The sequence below is a fragment of the Cavia porcellus genome, unplaced genomic scaffold, assembly GCF_034190915.1.
Source record: "Cavia porcellus strain 051 isolate PalLab524CR breed Dunkin Hartley unplaced genomic scaffold, mCavPor4.1 scaffold_26, whole genome shotgun sequence".
Classification (NCBI taxonomy): domain Eukaryota; kingdom Metazoa; phylum Chordata; class Mammalia; order Rodentia; family Caviidae; genus Cavia; species Cavia porcellus.
In genome coordinates, this window is record NW_026947509.1 from 21,009,279 (window position 1) to 21,025,704 (window position 16,426).

A 16,426-nucleotide genomic window follows, 5' to 3' on the forward strand; every position below is an offset into this window, starting at 1 on the left:
TTCTTTCTCATTTGACACAGATCTTTAGAGCTTCTGCTTCTGGGTACTAACATTGTATATTCTCTAAACTGAGTGCAGAGCCAGGTATGGTGATGCACATCTGTAATCCTAACACTCTGTCAGGCTGAGGCAGAAAGATTGCAAATTCAAACCCAGTCTGGGCAATTTAAGAACTTAACCAAACTGTCCAAAAAATTCTTTTAAACTAAAATATTAAACAGGGCTGGAGATGTAGCTTATAGGGAAGTCTCTGGTTCAATCCCCAGTACGAAAGAGACACAAAATCCTGAATATGATGGAGCCGCCTGGAGTTGTACAGGGTTCCCTTCCAGCCCACTGCCAGGCAGTACATTTCTTGACCATATTCCCAGCTCCACCAGTGCTCTGAGCAATTTTAAGGCAACAGATTGTATTTACAACCACCATACAGTGTCTCGCTCCTGTAATAGAGACTCTAGTTCTGGCTCAAGAAGTTTTTCCAGCTTTTCAGTCCTATTTCCTGGTTTCTTTTCCTTCATCTCTTTCCCCAGAATCATCAACCTGACTCAGTACTCACCACACCCTAGGTAGAATAAGTGTTCGTGGGGACTTTCCCTCTGGGGCCCTCCTGTCTTTTAGCCCAACCCTGTTCTCTACCCTTTGGCAGCCGGGACGTGTGCTATGGGCACAAAATGGTACCATTGGTCATTAACTAATTTCCTCATTCCACTTCATAAGGAATTGGGATGCAGGGAAGAGAGAAAGAGTCTAAGCACCCCATCACGTACCCAAGAAATGCCTGGACTCTGAGGGAACGGACAGTATACAGGATGTCTTGGGCACTGGGTCACTTTGTTGGCCCATCCCAAGAATCAGAATCTTGCAGAATTTCAAGGTAGGAAGATTCTGGTCCTCAAAGACCAGTACTAGAGGATTCTAATTTCTTACAAAGTGGTTAACTAAGAAATTCTTGATTGCCTTTCATGATGTTGAGCTCATCACCACTAACTGAGATCCATTTCAACTTTGGGCAGTTTAATTATTTAGAAAATTTCATAGTATGTCTACATCCACTCACTTGTTCTTTTCTCTCAAGGGATGCAGAATCAGTCTGTTTCTGTTCCAGAGCTTTGGAGACTTTTATTATCTGCCCCTTGAGTCTTTTCTTCCCGTTTAGCACCCCCATATCCTTCTTCTGGTAATGGGTTCTTCTCACCATTCTGTTTTTTCCCTCTAGACTCTGCAGTTTGTTCCTGTCCCTCTTTAAATGGACTAAACAGTCTCACCAGGATCTGGCTATCACTGAGAGGGGAGCCCATGAACCCAGTCACATTAGTGCTTTCAGGAAATCACAGGGTCACCACCCTATACCAACTAGAAGCCCCAATCTCCACGTACTGACACTAGCCTACTTCCCACATATTTGCTTTTGAGCAAATGATTGAGGACCAAAAATAGGACTGGCTCTCTCCCTGTTTAATATCTTCTGGTCAAATCTTTCCCAAGACCCCAGCCAGATCCCATCATTCAGTATTTCTCCCAACTATAAACTGACATTCTTCTGTTATGAGAACGGCACCTATGTGCTGATCCAGCATGTCATGGAGAAAGATGCTGCCACCAGGGACTTTCTTTTCAGGTTGATAAAGACACATTAGTCAATATTGGTTGAAGACAAGTATACTACCAGTTGTATCTACTATCCATCATTCCACCCACGACTCGCCCTCTTGTTGATAAGTACATCCTGACAGAGCTGATGAGCACCAAAATTAATCATTCAGAAACCTGATTCTGAGTCTAACTCCACAGCCAGTGTGTGAGACTTTACGTCACAGGCTTTTTTGGCTTCTGAGAATTCAATTCCTCCCTCCTGATGTCCTGTTCTGTGGTACGGAAGTTTACCGAAAAAGAATCAGGAAGCTGGGGGCAAAGGAAGATCCCTGTTGCAAGAGATAAGCATTGGGCACTTCCCCTGTGCTTTCACTCTGCCCTCATTGCTGCGGGAATCTGTACTCCTCAGCTCTTATACTTTCTTTTCCTTTGCAAAGATGTGAGTGTGGAGCCTCCAGCTTCCCAACATTTGATTTCCTCTAAGTCCTCAGGAAGCCCCTCTCATCCAAACTGTCTTTAAACATCCATCTAGCTGGGAGTGGCGGCAAACACTTGTCAGTTACTATATTTTAGAATCTATAGCAGAAAGATTGCAGGTTTGAGGCCAGCTTGAGCAACTTAGTGCTGTCTCAAAATAAAAAAAATAGAAGATAATTTTTCATCTTCGGTAGGATGTAGCTCAGTGTTAGAGCGCCCCTAGGTTTGATTCTCAGTATTGCAAATAATTAATGTTAATAATTAATTAAATAAATTTTGAAAACCAAACACCCATCACTTGAAAACTGCTGAAATCTGTGAGGCCTGTGTTCTTTCTGCTTACTCCCTGCTTCTGGAAGAAAGGTAGCCCTCCCTCCAACACATCCATTCCCATCTTCCCAGAACTTTCCAGTTCTTCCTTCCTCACTTCCTTTCTTGGCTGGTTCAAGGAGTGGTATGTAAGGCCAAGCTGGAGGGAATGTGAGTGGGACTTTGTCTTCTGGGTCAGACAGCTTGGGCACTGTCACCTATGAGCATGCAACCTTGGGCAGATGTTGGTTTCCTGCCATAAAGACTGTATTTAGTCACTCCTATTTCTCATTAATAAAGGTTTCAAGAACACAGAAACTCTCTTCTTGTCTTGTCAATTTCTCCCTTTGTTCCTCACTAAGATGATACCACCCTGTGCTCCCCAGCCTTGCCCTCAGTGTGACTCTAACCAAGCTTGCTGCGGGTTCCCTCGTCCTCCTCCCCCTTAAGCACCCATTCACCACTGGTGTGTAATTACTACCTGCACACGCTGACACCCACACTGACCTCCTCTGCCCTGACCTCCAGGCATCTCTCCAGGCAAATAGTTCTTATTGCCTTGGGACATCTCCACATCAAACTGAAGTGCTGTGTTAGAAGTGGCCCTTTCTATTCACACAGCCTTCCTTCACTACCACATTCCAAGACCTCTGTGGAAACCACAAATTCTTAAATCTCTCCTCTTTATAATCTGCTAGGCTAACTAAAAGTGGCCATTGTCCCTGCAGCTCACTCCCACCTGCTACCCAGTCCTGCCTATTATTTTCAGAAATAGCCCTTTTCCCTTCCCATCCTCAGTGTACAACCTTTCCTTTAGAGCCACAGGGACGAGGATCTGGGTACCACATTCTACTTAAAGATCCCTTTAGCAATTTTAAGGAGGCTTTTAAGCCCTTTGCTATTTGCCTTCACACTGTATTTCCAGTTCCCCTACTAACCCCCTTCAGCCACTCTCCAGCTAGGGAATTTTATACCAGGAGAATCAGAGCTATATTGCTTATGATTTGCACATTTTTAGTATATACAGATGTTACTCTCCATTGACAAGTTTTACAAGAACAATAAAGGAAGCATCAGAACTTTAAGGAGAACATTATAAATCATAATTCTCACCAGGTATAAAATAAGTGCCTTATGAATCACCTGAGTCCAGGTGAGTTGCCCCTTTATGGGCCCCCACAGCCCTGGTCTAACTCTAGTTTACATATTTCATCTTACCCATGAGAATTGCCCTGCCCAATTCTTCTTTTAAGAGAATAAAATAAAACAGAACAAAACAGTTAGAACAATAATAGATTTCAAAAATGAGACAGAAATTCCCCACAGTTATTATATTCTCTAAATAGATACCCAGACTACTAGCATTATACCTGCAGAGTCAGTTAAACAATACAAGCAGTAAGGTGGTTTTTTTTTTTAACTTAAGTTGCTAGCATTGCGGCCTGTGTTCCTCCGAATCAGCCCATTGCTGGAGGAAGGGGGTGGCTCTTCTTGTCTTCTGATCTGCACACTGGCTGGCTTGCAAGAGGGCACAGGTTGGCTTCTTGATTTTCCTCCTGCCAAATTCTTGCATAAACCATGGAACTATTAAATTTGAACTAACTAAAATTAAACAAAATTGAAAATTCATAAACCAGCTTGGTGGTGCATGTCTATAATCCCAGAACTCAAGAGGCTGAGGCAGGAGGATTGCCATGAGTTTGAGACCAGCCTAAGATACATAGTTATTCCAAGGACAGCCTAAACTACATAGTGACACCCTGTCTAAAAAAAGAACAAAAAAACACAACTCCTCAATCACACAATCCACATTCAAATGTCTAATGGCTGTAGAGAGATAGCAACCACTGTATTGTATGGCACAGATGTTGAACATTTTTCCATTGTAGTGGCAAGTTTTATTGGAAAGTGATCCACTAAATAATAAGCTCCAAGAAGGCAGAGAAAATGGGTTTTGTCCAGAAGTGGGTCTCTGGCATCTAGCAAGCTGTGATGTCCAGTTCTGTTGCTAAATATCAAGTGACTGAATGAATATACTCAGTGCCACATCCTTCACATGAGGCAGCAATATCTCTAGTGTCTACCCCCTGCTTCCTCCTCCAGACCAGGGCTGCTAGTTCAGCCTTGATGGGGTGCTGACCCAAGGCTCGTGGTCTCTGCCTACTCAGTCCTCCAGGATGTGTGTGTGTGTGTGTGTGTGTGTGTGTGTGTGTGTGTGTGTGTAGCAAGTATTAATAAAAGTTTCAGAGGAAGAGGCAGACAATGTGAAAAACACCAGGGCTTCAGGGATCAAGAAGCTCAAATTGGGCCTCTGGCATTGGCCACCTTCAGCCATGAAACAGTTACTTAGGTTTTGGTTTGAATTGTGGTGGTTCCTTCCCAGCTCTGTGACTTTGGGCTAGCTACTCAATTTTTGTAAACTCACTGTATGCACTATTTTCATATTTTAAGACATAGGTAATGTCACCTACCTCACTGGATAGTGAGCATCTTAAATAAGCTATCCGGAGCTCAGCTGATAATCCTTGCTTGTACCTTTCTCCAGGCAGGAGACATTTCTCAAACATCATCTAGACCAGGACTTCTGACACCTGCACAGTTTGCCCTTATCTCACAGAGGAGGCTAAATATGACTTCTGACAGCCCTTTTTGGCTTTAAGCAAGATGCTTGTTATTCAATCCATTGCTCTTATCTCCAAAAACACCTAGCTCAGCTTCTGTCTCTGCCAGCCAGTTAAATCTGTTTGGCTTTCTCCTCCTCCACGTCATGCTGCGTGCTGGAAATGCCCTGCTGGCTACCTCTTCTTTCCAGAGCCCAGCCCCTTCCTTATCAAATGCAGATATTTTTCATGAGACTCACTTCCTCCCTTAAGCCTTCCTGACTCAACCTTCCCAGTTTCAAGATTGCTAATCACTAGAAAACACGCCATGCTTACCTCAGCCTTCATTTACCCCACCCCTTTCTTTCTCCCTCAGTGGCATGATGTAACAGTGTACCTGGAAAACTGCACTTGTGTGCATCTGTGTTCCAAGTATCTGGTTGCATGTGTAAGGGTGTATCAAGGAGGAAGTGAGAATAGATGATAGCTAAAAAGAAAAAGCAGGTGGTGAGGTTAGAAGACTGGGTCATCTTTGGCCACTGTGTAGGTGGCCCTCAACAAATTGCTTAATCTTTCTTTCTCCTTTTTTGGGACCAGGGATTAAACTCTCAACCTTGCACTTGCCAGGCAAGTGCTTGTGCCACTGAGCTAAATTCCTGGCTGGCTGGCTGGCTGGCTTGCTTGCAAGCTTCTTTCTATCTTTTTTCTTTTTTGTGGTACTGGGTATTAAGCTCAGAGCCTTTAGAATAAACTATACTTCAAGTCTTTTTTTATTTTTTATTTTGAGGCAGTATCTTACTAAGTTGCTAAAATGCCCAGGCTGTATTCAAACTTACAATACTCCTGCATCAGCCTCCAAGATATTACAGGCTTATAACACCATTGCCAGCAATTTAATTTTTGTAAACCTCAGTTTTCTTGAATGTTCATCATAAAGGTTAGAAACAATGATGATGTTTATTATTGTTGTTACCATTACTGTTTACTAAGCCCCCTTACTAGATGTAGTGATCATTTTAAACAACTTATAGAAATTATTTATGTAATCATAACTTCAACTCAAGCTGCTAGGCAATGTTTTCCCCATGTTACTACTGAAGAAACACACACAGAGACATCTCAGCACAGGGTGAGCAATTCGCCCCCCAGTCTCAGAGCAAGTAAGAGGCCACACCAGGATTCACACCAAGCATTCATCTCCAAAGTTCTTAATCCTGCTGCTGCCACCTGCCAGCATAGTCCCCTATCTATGCAATGCTTTCATCACAATGTCTGGCACAAAGACAGCAATAAGTGAGTAACTCTTCCCTCCGCGGGAATGCAAGTACAAATGACCAGGAAAAGTGATTCTTTTCCTTCTTGTAGAACCTAGAAAAGAGTGGGGTATATAGGGAATATATTTTCAGAGCCTGAGACATGGAAGAAATATAAAGACTTAAATCCATATTTCTTACTCATATGTGAGTTTTAAATATACACACACTTCACAGCCACTTAACATCATACAGCCAAGTGTAATGATATATGCCTGTATATATACCTATAGTCCCAGCTACCTAGGAATCTGACGCAGAAGCATCACTTGAGCTTAGGAATTTGTGGCCAGCCTGGGCTATATAGCAAGCTAAAGGCCAGCCTAGACTATATATCAAGACTCTATTTCAAAATCAATTTCTTGTAAAACCTCCTCTCTCTCTCTCTGTCTCTCTGTTTCTCTCTCTCCCCTCTGTCTCTCTGGGTCTCTGTCTCTCTCTCCCCTCTCTCTGTCTCTGTCTCCATCTCTGTCTCTGATTCTCTATTTCTGAACTACATGAAGGCTCCAGCAGCAGACAATGATTCTAAAACTGGTCCAGGCCACATGATTATCCATTCAATTCCTAGATACTGACCACACTCAACATTAAGCAAGCCAAGCCAGCCCTTACTATGTGATACTTTGTTCATTCATTCAAAAAACTACTAAGAATTGAGGTCTTGAACTCACTACATAGCCCAGGTTGTCCTGAACTCATAGCATCCTCCTGCCTCAGCCTTCTAAGTGCTGGGATTACAGGCATGTGCCACCACACACAGCTGGAGATACAAATTGGGTGTCATCAGCTTATAGGTGTAATTAAAAAGCATGAGTATGGATGAAGTCACCCAAAGAAAGTATAAGGCCAGAAGGTTTGTGGGACAGGATAGAGCTCTGAGGAGCTCTAGTTCCTCCAACAAAGGTCCTTAACCCCCAGGGTCTGTTAGGAACCAAGCCACACAGCATGAAGTAAGCAGTGAGTGACAAAGTGAAGCTTCATCTGTGTTTACAGTTGCTCCCGGTGGCTCACATCACTGCCTGAGCTCCACCTCCCATCACATCGGTGGCAGCATTAGATTCTCATAGGAGCAAAAATCCTGCAGTGAACTGCCCATGTGAGGGATCCAGGTTATACTTTCTTTATGAGAATCTAATGCCTGGTGGTCTGAGGTAAAGCTGAGTCTGCAATGCTTTAGCAGAGATATCCGACTGCACAGAGACCATAATAAATTAATTATATCTAGACTCATATCAAAATCCTATCAGTGACAATTTAGCTGCATCTGGTGCAAGATTTATAGTGGCCAATGAGTTAGTATACTTCAACTGTATGGCTGAATCTGGTCACAGGCTTTAAGTCAGAATCTGACACTTATTTTAGTCCACACATGACCTACTTATTATTTTATTTACCACTTCCATCTGTACCTTTTTCCTGTACTACGTACTTGTCTCTGTCACAGTTTTGGTAATTTCAAAACTATTGTTAGCCAAAATGAGTAAAAACCAGACATCACTGGAGAGCTTCTTAGAAAAAGGGAAAAGACAAAGATGAGACAGCAGAAGACACTTGTTGTCAATAACAAAAATCTGTACTTAAGAGAAAATACCAAGAATCCTATTTAAATTATGAGTTCATTGCAATAGATAATTCAGTCTCTAAGCCCTCATTGTATAATATGTGGTGACTGACTGCTGTGGTTTATGTTTGGATGGCTGCTCAAGCCTCATGCAGTCATGGAGGCAGCTGACTCTAGTGTTTGTGATTGGTTTGTTGTCTAGTGCTGGGATTGGTGCTGTGAGTGCTGAACCTGCCCAGGGACAGGTAGCCGGCATACTTTTTGAGGAGGAAGGAGATCTGCTTGGCCCCTTTTTGCTCATCACTTGTAGTTACCATAAATAGCTGCCCCTTAGCCATGCCACCCTGCCTTGGAGTCAGCTGAGTATGGACTGAAACCTCCAAAATCTCTAAGCTTAATAAGCCTTTCCTTCCTTCATTTTGAGTGTCAAGTGTTTTGTCCTACTAATAAGAGAAAAGGAACCAAAACACTGACTATGCAATGAAGCATGAAACCTTTAAAACTGCTTTGCCACATGGCGATCAGGTATCCTGCATTAAAAGACAAGCCTTTGTCTTTTTCAAAAGAAAATAAACGTGAACAGAAGCAATTTTTTAGACAGGCTCTTGCTATGTAGTTCGGATTGGCCTTCTACTCACTATGTAGTCAAGGCTGGCCTTGAGCTCCCAGTGCTCCTCCGGCCTTAGCCTCCCAAGTTCTGGGATCACGCACATATGCCACCACATCTGGCTAGAAACACAAGTAATTATTGAATGCTACCACTTCATCAAATGTGTCTGCAATAAGGGCATAATTTTTAGTGGCTAACTGCATTGCTAAAGCTAGGAGCCTTTTACTATTGTTAGAGTTGATCCTACCTGTTGCTAAGGACATTTGTAGCACATGTTCCTCTTTTGGTTAGCACTGCAACTAAACAAACTGATGAAATAGCAGAGGATATTGAGACACACTTGTTGGAGGATTAATGAATCATTGTGGCATGCAATCCAGGTTGACAAGTTCACTGATATTGATAACAACGATGCTTGCTTTTATAATATATTTTTCAGGAGGATGTGCAATAAGCTATATTATATGCATTTTTGTTGCCAACCAATGCCGGAGAGCATCTATTCAAGTACTTGACTGATTATCTATAAAATTGTAAAATTGAATTGGCCAATTTGTGTCAATATACAAATGGACAAAAAGGCTGCCATGACTGGACAGTTTTCTGGTTTTACTGCTAAAGCCAAAAAAGGACTTCTGAATGTGAGTCTACAAACTATGTCATCTCGGGAGAAATTCTGGTTAGCCAAAACAATGTCATCTGGATTTAACGATATTTTGCTCAGTGAGATTCAAATTATCAACCTGTTTGTGCAATAAGCCAGGTAAATCAATTTTGTCTATGCTAGAAGATCAGCTACTTGAAAGTGCAAATGACAGTGGTCTTAAAAGTATGTTTGAGACAACTTCAAATCTCTGTACACTCTGGATTAAAACCATGGCAGAATATGCTGAGATTTGCCACAAAACACTAAAAAACCTGTTTCCATTCCCAGTAGCCTACCTTCCTGAAGCAGGTTTGTCTGGAGTGACAAATTGAGATTATGGCCTAGACTGGCTATAAACAACACTCATCCGGTATCACTGTCTCCCACCACCATCCCCAGATGGGTCCTTAAGAAGGTTTCAAGAAAAAGGTGCTTAAGAAGCTTCCACTGAGTCTGCATTAGGGAGACTTGCAGAATTATTATGTATTACAATGTAATAATAGTAGAAATAAAGTTTACAATCAATGTAATGAGCTTGAAGCATCCTGAAATTATCCCCTCATCCTGGTTTGTGAAAAAATTGTTTTCCACAAAACCGATCCCTGGTGCCAAAAAAAGTTGGGAATTTCTGCCTCCAACTTCAACCCAAACTGAATTAAGAGTCAGAAATGTTCATGATCTCCCAGAAATAGTGTACAGTGAAAAGCAGTGAGCAATAAGACCTAGATGTCGGCAACATTTAGGGACAAGGAAGTAAGTCACTAGTCTCAAAGCTGCAGAGGACAGAGTACCAGAACAGGAAATGCATCCGTTAGATGCGACAGCTCGGAAGTGGCGGTTGTGGTCGGAGTAAGGTCAAGGGAGTAGTGAGGATTTGGGCTCTGGGTGTTGCAGAAATCTCTTCAACTAGATTGCAGTTTGAGAGGACCGGGTCGGTTCACTGCTCGGCAACAGTTGCACGTGCGCAGTAGCACACACGCAGCGCTAAAAGGGACTAGGCTTTTTCAGGCGCACGCGCCTTCTCCACAGCTGTCACCTCTCCAAGTCTGCAGAGGGCGCTGCATCTCAGTGAGCCAGGGAGTGAAACCGCTCTAGCCAGCGGCCAGGCTTGGTGGTGGGTGCCGCTGCTCGGCTTCCCCTTTACCTCCTCCCAGCGCAGGTGGGTCCGCCCGAAGGGCGGGGGAGCTAGGATTCCCGGCAGCCGTGGGGCAGACTAGCAGCTGCAGTCTTTTGATCGTAGAGCGGTCTCTGTGGCTCAGGCGCCCCGGCTCGGAATGTGGCCCTGGCAGACCGGGCTATGGGGAGGACTGTGCGGGTGGAGATCCAAATCTTGGGGAGCGCCTCCTTAGGGACGCGCGATGCCTTTGTCCCGGGACCCCCTCATATCCCAGGGGTCTCAGTCTAGGGCCGCGTATGGCTTCCGGGGAAACACCCTGGGGCGGAGCTAGTGGGGCAGGGCCACGTGATTGACACCTCTTTTCCCAGACTTGAAGGAATATCACTGGACCCCTCTCTTGTCCTGAACGCTGAGCCAGCACCATGGTGAGAACCCTGAGCCCAACCTCACTTCGTTTTGCCCACGCCCATGTCCCATATCAGGACTGTGCCTCCCCCGCCCAACATGAACCTGGGACTCTCGGTGTGTGTGTGTGTGTGTGTGTGTGTGTGTGTGTGTGTGTGTGGAAGCAACCTGCCTGCATTCTTCCAATTTACCCATCCCTGTAGCATGGGCGCCTGAAAGTGAAGACATCAGAAGAGCAGGCAGAGGCCAAAAGGTTAGAGCGGGAGCAGAAGCTGAAGCTCTACCAGTCAGCTACCCAAGCTGTCTTTCAGAAGGTGGGGACCCTCGGATTTGTAGCCCCACCTCAGTGGTTCCCTCAGTATAGCCCCATCCCAAGTGATTCCCTCAGTATAGCCCCATCCCAAATGGTTCCCTCAGTATAGCTCAGAGGCAAGAGTTGGAGCCTACAGTCAAATTGCCTAGATCCATATCTAGGTTCTATCATTTCTATCTGTGTGACCTTGATCAAGTTGCTGAATCACTTTGGGCCTCAGTTTATCTGTAAAGAGGAGTTAATAATTATACCTACTACAAGAGAGTATCATGGAGCTTAAATGAGAGAATACCTGTAAAGTCATAGTGCTTTGCATAGTGTCTGTTGTACATAGTGGAATTCACAGTGGAGAATGTTACTCTGCAACCTATCTTCTCAGCGCCAAGCTGGTGAGCTGGATGAGTCAGTACTGGAACTAACAAGCCAGATTTTGGGAGCCAATCCTGATTTTGCTACCCTCTGGAACTGCCGGCGAGAGGTGCTCCAGCAACTGGAGGCCCAGAAGTACGTAGGGACTCAGGATCTCAGGGAGACCACCCTTGCCTTGCCCCTGCTGTGCTTGGGTCCAGGGTTGAAGGAGGAATGGACAGCCAAGGGCAGAGGGTGCTGGGAAGTTGGTACAGAAAGTGGTAGGTGAGCTGAGGTGGGTGTTGGAGACCTAGAACCCCCTGTCCTTCTGGGTACAGGTCTCCTGAGGAGTTAGCTTCTCTGGTGAAAGCAGAACTGGTCTTCCTCGAGAGCTGCCTGCGTGTGAACCCTAAGTCCTATGGAACCTGGCACCACCGATGTTGGCTGCTGGGCCGCCTGCCTGAGCCCAACTGGGCCAGAGAACTGGAGTTGTGTGCTCGCTTCCTTGAGGTGGATGAACGAAACTGTATGTGCCCAAGTTTCTGTCTCCATAGCCCTCAGGTGCCCTATAGCCTGGTACTGGGGACTCAGGAAGGTCTGGTGTGGGGAGAGATGTCCCAGATGGACCAGCTTGTGCTGGTGCTGAAAGAGGTGATAGAATAAAATGCAGTAAGATGATTATAGAGATTCTCAGGGCTTGTGAGTACCAGTAAGGTAGCTCAGTTTTACCCTGTTTCTGAGATATGCTGTCACCTCTCCCTCCAGTTCATTGCTGGGACTATCGGCGGTTTGTGGCCACACAGGCAGCTGTGCCTCCTGCAGAGGAGTTAGCCTTCACTGATAGTCTCATCACTCGAAACTTTTCCAACTATTCTTCCTGGCATTATCGCTCCTGCCTTTTGCCCCAGCTGCACCCTCAGCCAGACTCTGGCCCACAGGGACGCCTCCCTGAAAGTGTGCTGCTCAAAGGTAAGCAAGGCCAGAGGGTCCAGGAGAGGATTCTGCTGTGGTGCCTTTCTAGCCCCATGATGCCTACCTGTCCCTTTTCCTGAACCTATCTTTTGTGTTCATTGAACACTTCATGCCTGATTTGGGGGTGAATATGACTCAGTTCCTGTTTGCAGGCACCTCAGGTGTCTGATGGGGAACATAAAACTGACATGTGCAGCCCCTGTGCAAGGCCAGGAATAGATGAGGTTAAGGGCTAAAGGTACTTGAGAATGGGCTGGGTCGTTTGGGTGACCAGAAACCATCAGCATGTTGACCAAAGCCCTTTCCTCCTCGACCACTGCAGAGCTGGAGTTGGTACAGAATGCCTTCTTCACTGACCCCAATGATCAGAGTGCCTGGTTCTATCACCGCTGGCTCCTGGGTCGAGGTAAAGCAATAGGAGAAGAGGCTGGTGTTTGGGAATTGGAATGAAAGATTTAAGGACATCTGTGTCTCCCTATAGCTGACCCCCAAGATGCTCTGCGCTGCCTACATGTGAGCCGGGATGAGGCCTGTCTGACCATCTCCTTCTCTCGGCCTCTTCTAGTGAGTCTCGTGGCTTTTGCTGAAGAGCATCATGGAGTTGTGGACGTGAGACTGAAATATCTGATGGATTTGTCTTTTTTTCTTTTGCCAGGTGGGCTCTGGGACAGAGACCTTGTTGCTCATGGCTGATGAGTCACCCCTGGTTGTGGAATGGAGGACCCCAGATGGCAGGAACCGGCCCAGCCATGTCTGGGTATCCCAGGAGTCATGGGGCAGAAATGAGGGCCTGGGGCAGACACATGGTGGAATAGTTAGGAAAGTGGTGAGGCCAGGGCATTTCCTTGACCCAGTGCTCCCAGCTTTGTGACCTGCCTGCTGGCTCTCTCAGTGACCAGTTGCCCCAGCATACATTTCGTGTTATTTGGACAGCAGGCGATGCCCAGAAGGAATGTGTGCTTTTTAAAGGTGAGGCATCCTGCAGTCCCCACCCCTGCAGCAGCCCCCACACCCATCTCCTCCCACTACGTGCCCTCTCCCTTAGGCCGCCAGGAGGCCTGGTGCCGGGACTCGGCCACTGATGAGCAACTATTCAGGTAATGACAAGGAAACATAGACAAGGATAAAGGCTCTGAACTTGGCATCAGGCAATCGGGACAGGAGGCTTGGGCCTAGGGAACATGGTCTCAGATTAAATGTTGGGGATGACCGATATCCCAGGGCTATAGGCATCACCTTCTCTGTGCCTCCCACCCTCAGGTGTGAGCTGTCAGTGGAAAAGTCCACAGTACTGCAGTCTGAGCTCAAATCCTGTAAGGAGCTACAGGAGCTGGAGCCTGAGAATAAATGTAAGGTCCATTTCCCAAACAGTCCCTCTAAGGTAGCCCCTTGAGAGCAGTAAGGGTCTCACAAGGATGGAAATAGAAGATGATCCCAGAGATAGCCCCATTTCCTGCCCTTCCTCAGGGTGTCTGCTCACCATCATCCTCCTGATGCGGGCGCTGGACCCACTCCTATATGAGAAGGAGACTTTGCAGTACTTCCAGACCCTCAAGGCAAGTAGGGCCTGTGGGAGCAGCCCAGGGGAGGCCACGGAGACAAGCAGGCAGCTGATGTACATAACTGCCCGGCCCGGCCCACCCCACCAGGCTGTGGATCCTATGCGAGCTGCCTACCTGGATGACCTGCGCAGCAAGTTCTTGCTGGAGAACAGCGTGCTCAAGATGGAGTACGCAGAGGTGCGAGTGCTTCACTTGGCTCACAAGGTATGGACTACTGTGTGTGTCTTCTCTTAGACCTCGCTCCCAGCCTCATCTCAGATCCCCTATCCAGAATGATCACCTTCCCTCCAGCCTGCTGTCTTCCAGGCCCTACTTTCGGGCACTTGACCCATCATTCTTCTTGTCCCCCAGCTTCTAATCCTAAATCACCAGGGCCTCCTCGTGCTGCCCCTTCCCCTGGGCTGGTGACATCTTCTTTTTCAGAGTATCCCTTCACCCACCCCTGCCACATTCCCATGGTTCTCATATGGAGCATACGTCCCAAAATCTAAAGTGCAAATCTTTTCTGGAAATTTGTGATAAGCTTTCCAGGCTCCACTTTTTCTGTTTCCAGTCCTTCCCACCACACCAGTTTTATCACATCACTGCAGCCCACCTCTCCTCCTGGAAAGTCACTCCCTGACTCCTAACTCTGGTTCACTTGAGCACCTGTCACTGTCCTCTGTCCCGTCCCACCTCCAGGCTGCCTCCTCCCCACTCCTACTGGTCCCACCTCTATCCCTGCATTCCCTGTCTGTCCCATGTCCCTGGCTTGTGGAATATACTGCTGACAGCTGTAAGCATCCTACCTGCCACCATCCTCTCTCCAGGGGCCCGTGTGCAAAACAGAGGGCAGTGGCTAAAGACCCACTTCCAGATCTTTCTGGGTATCTCATTCTTCTCCCACTCCTAGGATCTGACAATGCTCTGCCATCTGGAACAGCTGCTCTTGGTCACCCATCTTGACCTGTCACACAATCGTCTCCGAGCCCTACCCCCTGCCCTGGCTGCTCTGCGCTGCCTGATGGTAAAACATTCATTCCTCCATTGCTGGCCTTTTCTCCTTCCTCCACCTCAGAAGTCCACCTAATCTACATCGATATCCAGGACTTCTTAGCCCCTACCTTCCCTAATACAGAGACTGACCCTTCAAGCCCTGCCATGCACTATAAGCTGATTGCACTGGGCCCCTCCATTGCTTATATCAAGCACAGAATGACAGCTACCTGCTTGGCCTTGTGCCACCCTAACTCTTGTCCCCAGGTGCTTCAGGCCAACGATAATTCCATCAAGTCCCTGGATGGCGTGGCTAATCTGCCCCAGCTTCGGGAACTGTCACTCTACAACAACTGTATCCTTCCTTCTGGCTGCCCTGCGGACGGCACATAGAGTAAAGTGCCGGCCACAAAGGGACAAACCGCAGACACAGACAGAGTTCCACCCTGAGGTGGGAGGGACCCTGGGGCTCTGTCACTGTGAGCCAGGGGAGATGATAGCCTGAGACTCTGAAGGTGTCATTAACTTGAACTGTAGAGTATATAACTTCCTTAAGCTAGAGTTCACAAACTGGAAAACTGTAGCTGTTTCTGGGAACCACATAGTATTATGAAAAATCAGAAAGTTTCATATTTGAAAAAAAAACTTGGAACTGTGATTTCTCTTTTTAAAATTAGAAGTCAGCAAAACCTTTGACTTGTATGTCAGCCCCTGGTCATTGCTGAATTGTGAGGCCCTCCTTGCACCAGGCTAGATTTCTACTTTGCTGCAGTGTCCACTACTCTTTCTGGCTTCCACCAGCACACCTGGCCTGCCTCATGTGCTTCCCCTAGCCCCCATGGGCAGGTGTTTGTATTTGTAGGTGAAGTGTAGGATATGTTCATCAAGCAGTCATCCAAGCAGCAGTGCCCAGTGCCCAGCTGTTGAGGGTCCCCAGGAGCAAATGGGTGATGGGAATAGGGACCTGTGGAACTTTCCTTAACTCTCAGCCCAAGGCCTTCAGCAGGCTGCAGTGCTCCAATCTCTTGCCTCCTGCCCCAGGCTGGTCTTCCTCGACTTGCAGGGCAATCCACTGTGCCAAGAAGCAGGCATCTCAGAGCACCTGGCCAAACTGTTGCCTTCAGTTAATAGCATCCTAACCTAAGAGGCCCTGCCCTCTACCCTTGCCCTTTTAACTTATTGGGACTGAATAAAGAATGGAGAAGCCACCTCAGGCTGCCAAGCTGCTGTCACCAGCTTCACTAAGTCACTATCCCCGTTACTACCTACACGTTTTAAGAAAAGGAAGGGAAGATACTTGGAGTATGACTCTGCTTTCATTTGCACCTCTGTGGCCTGCTGCTCCCTATTATGGAGAGCTAAAGTCTTCATGTTTGGGGCAGAATTCAGGGCTAAAGCTCCATATGAGTAACAATGTCTGGTTTAGGGTTGGGACTAGCCCCAGGTTTCAGGGGATAAGGATTGGAATCAGGTTCAGGTTTGGGCTGAGCTATTATTTGTAAGTCTCACCAAGGGTCATAAAAGTTTCTCCTGTGATGCCTGCCCTTTTTAGATGCCCTCTCTACTCCTGGCTCCCGGTCATCACAACTGAGAGGGCTCAGGCACTGTGTTCCAGGAAGAGCAGG

The 16,426-nt window shown here is 46.6% G+C and overlaps 1 protein-coding gene across 3 annotated transcripts; it reads left to right on the forward strand.

Moving 5' to 3' along the window:
• The first annotated feature begins 9,995 nt into the window (after nt 1-9,995).
• Rabggta (Rab geranylgeranyltransferase subunit alpha) lies at nt 9,996-16,023 on the forward strand. 3 transcript variants are annotated; one of them, XM_003474288.5, is made up of 17 exons: nt 9,997-10,268; nt 10,595-10,651; nt 10,835-10,945; nt 11,324-11,448; nt 11,631-11,818; nt 12,058-12,261; nt 12,587-12,670; nt 12,746-12,828; nt 12,920-13,021; nt 13,128-13,233; nt 13,310-13,361; nt 13,525-13,613; nt 13,732-13,820; nt 13,914-14,030; nt 14,719-14,832; nt 15,069-15,156; nt 15,797-16,023. In XM_003474288.5, exons 2-17 carry the CDS (start codon nt 10,649-10,651, stop codon nt 15,943-15,945), a joined length of 1,704 nt encoding a protein of 567 aa, XP_003474336.2. In that variant the 5' UTR covers nt 9,997-10,268; nt 10,595-10,648; the 3' UTR covers nt 15,946-16,023. The 3 variants fall into 3 exon arrangements, with proteins under 3 accessions (XP_063092925.1, XP_003474336.2, XP_063092924.1); XM_063236855.1 differs by lacking the exon at nt 10,835-10,945 and having other exon boundaries at nt 9,996-10,268; XM_063236854.1 differs by lacking the exon at nt 9,997-10,268 and having other exon boundaries at nt 10,313-10,651.
• The last annotated feature ends 403 nt before the right edge of the window (nt 16,024-16,426 follow it).

Coding starts and splice junctions, on each gene's coding strand:
- Rabggta (XM_003474288.5), top strand. Junction 11,819..12,057: donor TGAGGTGGATGAACGAAACT/GTATGTGCCCAA, acceptor CTCTCCCTCCAG/TTCATTGCTGGGACTATCGG. Junction 14,833..15,068: donor CTGCTCTGCGCTGCCTGATG/GTAAAACATTCA, acceptor TCTTGTCCCCAG/GTGCTTCAGGCCAACGATAA.